Source organism: Elephantulus edwardii, unplaced genomic scaffold (genome assembly GCF_000299155.1).
Source record: "Elephantulus edwardii isolate Elephantulus edwardi_28Jun2011 unplaced genomic scaffold, EleEdw1.0 scaffold00030, whole genome shotgun sequence".
Lineage (NCBI taxonomy): Eukaryota > Metazoa > Chordata > Mammalia > Macroscelidea > Macroscelididae > Elephantulus > Elephantulus edwardii.
The window spans coordinates 18,384,124-18,387,634 of record NW_006399780.1 but is presented as its reverse complement, the minus strand read 5'-3'; the positions used below and the strand labels follow the sequence as shown (position 1 = coordinate 18,387,634).

Below are 3,511 nucleotides of genomic sequence, written 5' to 3'. Positions count from 1 at the left end.
CTATGGTGATGAAGGAAGAAGTTCAAGCTGCTTTGAAGGAAATAGCAAAAAATAAGGCCCCAGGAATAGATGGTACATCAATTGAAGTATTTCAGCTAACAGATGCTGCCCTGCATGTGCTCACCAAGTAGTGCCAAGAAATCTGGAGAACAACCACTTGGCCAACTGACTGGAAGAGATCTTTATTTGTTCCCATTCCAAAGAAGGGTGACCCAACTGAGTGTGAAAACTACAGAACAATATCATTTATTTCACATGCAAGCAAGATTCTACTGAGGATTATCCAAAAACGACTGGAACAGCACATCAGCAGAGAATTGCCAGAAGTCCAGGCTGGGTCATGGTACTAGGGATATTGTAGCTGATGTTAGATATTAGATGGATCTTAACTGAAAGCAAGAAGTACCAGAAGAATGTCTATCTGTGTTTCATTGTATACAAAGGCATTTGACTGTGTGGATCATACCAAACTGTGGCTGACTCTGAGAAGAATGGGAATCCCAGAACATTTAATCGTGCTAATGCGAAACCTATACTTGAACCAAGAGGCAATTATCAGAACAGAGCAGGGTAACACTGCATGGTTCAAAATTGGAAGGGTGTACGCCAGGGATGTGTCCTGTCTCCATACCTTTCAACCTGTATGCAGAGCAGATTATCTGGGAGGCTGGGTTCTATGAGGAGAATTGTGGTGTCAGGATTGGTGGAAGATCTATTAACAATCTGCGTTACGCAGATGACACAACCCTGCTTGCTGAAACTGAGGAGGACCTCATGCACTTGCGGCAGAGGGTCAAGGACTGCAGCCTTCAATATGGACTGAGGCTCAATGTCAAGAAGACAAAGATTCTCACCACCAGAAAAACTGGTAGCATCAGGATGGATGGCGAAGAGATTGAGATTGTTCACAGCTTCAGTTTGCTCGGCTCCACGGTCAACACTTGGCACCAGCAGCCAGGAAATCAAAAAACGTATTGCGATGGGAAATTCTGCTGTTAGGGACCTCTCTAAAGTACTCAAGAGCAACGGTGTCTCTCTGGAGACTAAGGTGCACCTGATACAGGCCATGGTCTTTGCAATCACTTGTTATGCATCAGAGAGTTGGACAATGACTAGGGAGGACAGAAGGAGGATTGATGCCTTTGAGCTGTGGTGCTGGAGAAGAGTATTGAATGTATCATGGACTGCCAAGAAAACAAACTGATTCATCCTGGAGAGGGTTAAACCAAGCAACGCCTTAGAGGCAAGGATTCTAGGGCTTCGTCTGATAAACTTTGGGCATGTTGCAAGGAGGGAGAGGTCTTTGGAGAGGGACATCATGCTTGCGAGGGTTGGAGGGATGGCGCAAGAGGGGAAGACCCTCCATGAGATGGACTGATTCAGTAACTGGGGTAATTGGGATGGGTGTGTCAGAGGCAATGCGACTGGCACAGCATAGTGCAGGGCTGTTGTACATAGGGTCACTATGAGTCGCAAATGACTCGACGGCACATAACAACAACAACAACTAGTATAGTAACAGTGAAAGGCCATCCTCATTTCCCCTCAACACCCTAACTATGGACTAATACAGGACAGTGCAGGGTTTAGGGCTGTCGTACATAGGGTCACTATGAGTCGCAAATGACTCGACAGCAAATAACAACAACATCTAGTATAGTAAAAGTGAAAGGCCATCCTCATTTCCCCTCAACACCCTAACTATGGACTAATTCCTAATGAATTTAATGTTCCTTATTAAACCATTTCCAACTATACTGCTAGCCTTGTTTTTGTTGTAGACTACCAATTCTCAGACTATAGATGACAAATATTCTATTGCTCTAATTTGCTCATTCATGTACATACAAGAAGTAGACACAATCCCTGTTTCTTCATGACAGCAGTTTAGGAATATGGCTATAATTAAGGTGAAATTGAAGATTAATAAACAGATCCAACTGTTCTGTTTCTACATCCTTTTCTTCGACTATATAACGTCTTCTATCTAGATTACCAGCAAAGTGTAAATCATTATAAAAGAGCAATGAGAAGTACTACACTTCAATTCTAAGATGTTGACCCCAAGCAAGGCAGTGTGTATTATAAAAGTGATTTCAGTATGATACTTGGTGGAATAATCAAAATGATCCCCTACACACACTACAAGTACCTCTCCCAACTCCCACATTTTCTTCCCCTAGGAAGAAGGAAGAAAGAAGGTGGGAGGAGAGATGCTCCTGTGGAAAGGATACAGAACTCGTCAGTGGGACAAGTAACTCTTTCCCTGTGAAAGTAATGAAGACAAACATCTGGGGAAGAATGCCAAACCCAACTTTGACATTAAAGGGGGTTCCAATATTGCGTAGCGCCCAGAGAATGAAAACAAGAGGAACAGGAGAAAAGAGGAATGTTCCACACACTGTAATTTTTAGATAACATGCAAAGGGTTTATGAAGGAAGCAAGTATATAATGAATGACGTACCTTTTATGCTTTGGGTAAAAAAAAAAAAAAAACTCCCACAAACTGAATTAGGATGTGGGGCGAAGAAAAGAGGGTCCACATTCCCCAGGTTGCCCTCACCCGCCAACCCCATACCCTCGTTGCTCTTGTTCAGCACGTTCAGGCAGTCCTTGGCTTCTACATATTTGGTCTGTACCACCTTGAGCTGGGCAATGGACGTAGACAAAAACTCCACTTCCTGCAGAAGACGGGGAAAGTCAGTATAGAGGCTTGAGAGAGGAGCACAACCAGAGAGGGGGTGAATCTTGGGACATGGTTGGGGGTTTTCTTACAAAAGCCTCCTCTACTGGGGAAAAATAGAGGCGAGGGAGAAATGGAGAGAATCGTGAGCAGTAGGGATATAAGGCAGAAAAGGTATGTCTTAGAGGGCCGTTCTCACCTGGTCCAGCTGGTTCTTGAGCATTTCTAGTTGTGGCAGATTAAGCTCCGTGATGTTAACCGACTGCGCCATGTTGGGAAGGAGGACTAACGAAGGAAAGCCGGCCCACACAGGCAACGCTCTAGCCGCCAAGTCTCTATGGCTGCGCCTGGAGGCCTCATCGTGCCAGACATCTCTATGATCCTCTGAGATGGAAGCCAAGGAGATTCTGGCACCTTTCCCGGGTTCGCCTTTGATTAGAGAAATTAACAACGTGCCTTTTTATAAAGTAGCCTAAGCCTAACACAGCAAAAGGGAGTTAGAAGGCTGGGCAGTTTACAACCTCGGAAACTCAACGTAGTGAACCGACTCGATGGTTGTGAGTTGAACGCAGAGAAAGGGAGGTCGGCTAAGTGTAGTTCGTAAGGAGTTGTGTTGCCAACCTAAAGACTGCGTATCTCCCGTGGTTCTAATCCATCAGCGGCACCGTGGGAGACAGATGAGCAGTCTCTTTCCATTGCGATTTACAGCTTGGTATCTGACATAGTGAGGCTCTTACAGACTTTGGGCATGTTGTAAGGAAGGGTCAGTCTTTCGAGAAGGACATCATGCTTGGAAAGGTGGAGGGTCAGCTTGAGAAAGGAAGACC

The 3,511-nt window shown here is 44.9% G+C and overlaps 1 protein-coding gene across 2 annotated transcripts in view; it reads right to left on the bottom strand.

The window, feature by feature from the left end:
• Positions 1-3,063, bottom strand: part of PFDN5 (prefoldin subunit 5) — a 7,007-nt gene extending 3,944 nt beyond the window's left edge. Inside the window, exons 1-3 of one of the 2 annotated variants that reach the window (XM_006883893.1) lie at positions 2,884-3,063; positions 2,580-2,682; positions 2,235-2,266 (exon numbers count right to left, since the gene is read on the bottom strand). In XM_006883893.1, coding sequence (XP_006883955.1) covers positions 2,235-2,266; positions 2,580-2,682; positions 2,884-2,955 — 207 coding nt within the window. In that variant the 5' untranslated portion in view covers positions 2,956-3,063. The remainder of the gene's footprint in view (positions 1-2,234; positions 2,267-2,579; positions 2,683-2,883) is intronic. The other variant, XM_006883894.1, reaches the window with a different exon arrangement.
• Positions 3,064-3,511: the final 448 nt, after the last annotated feature.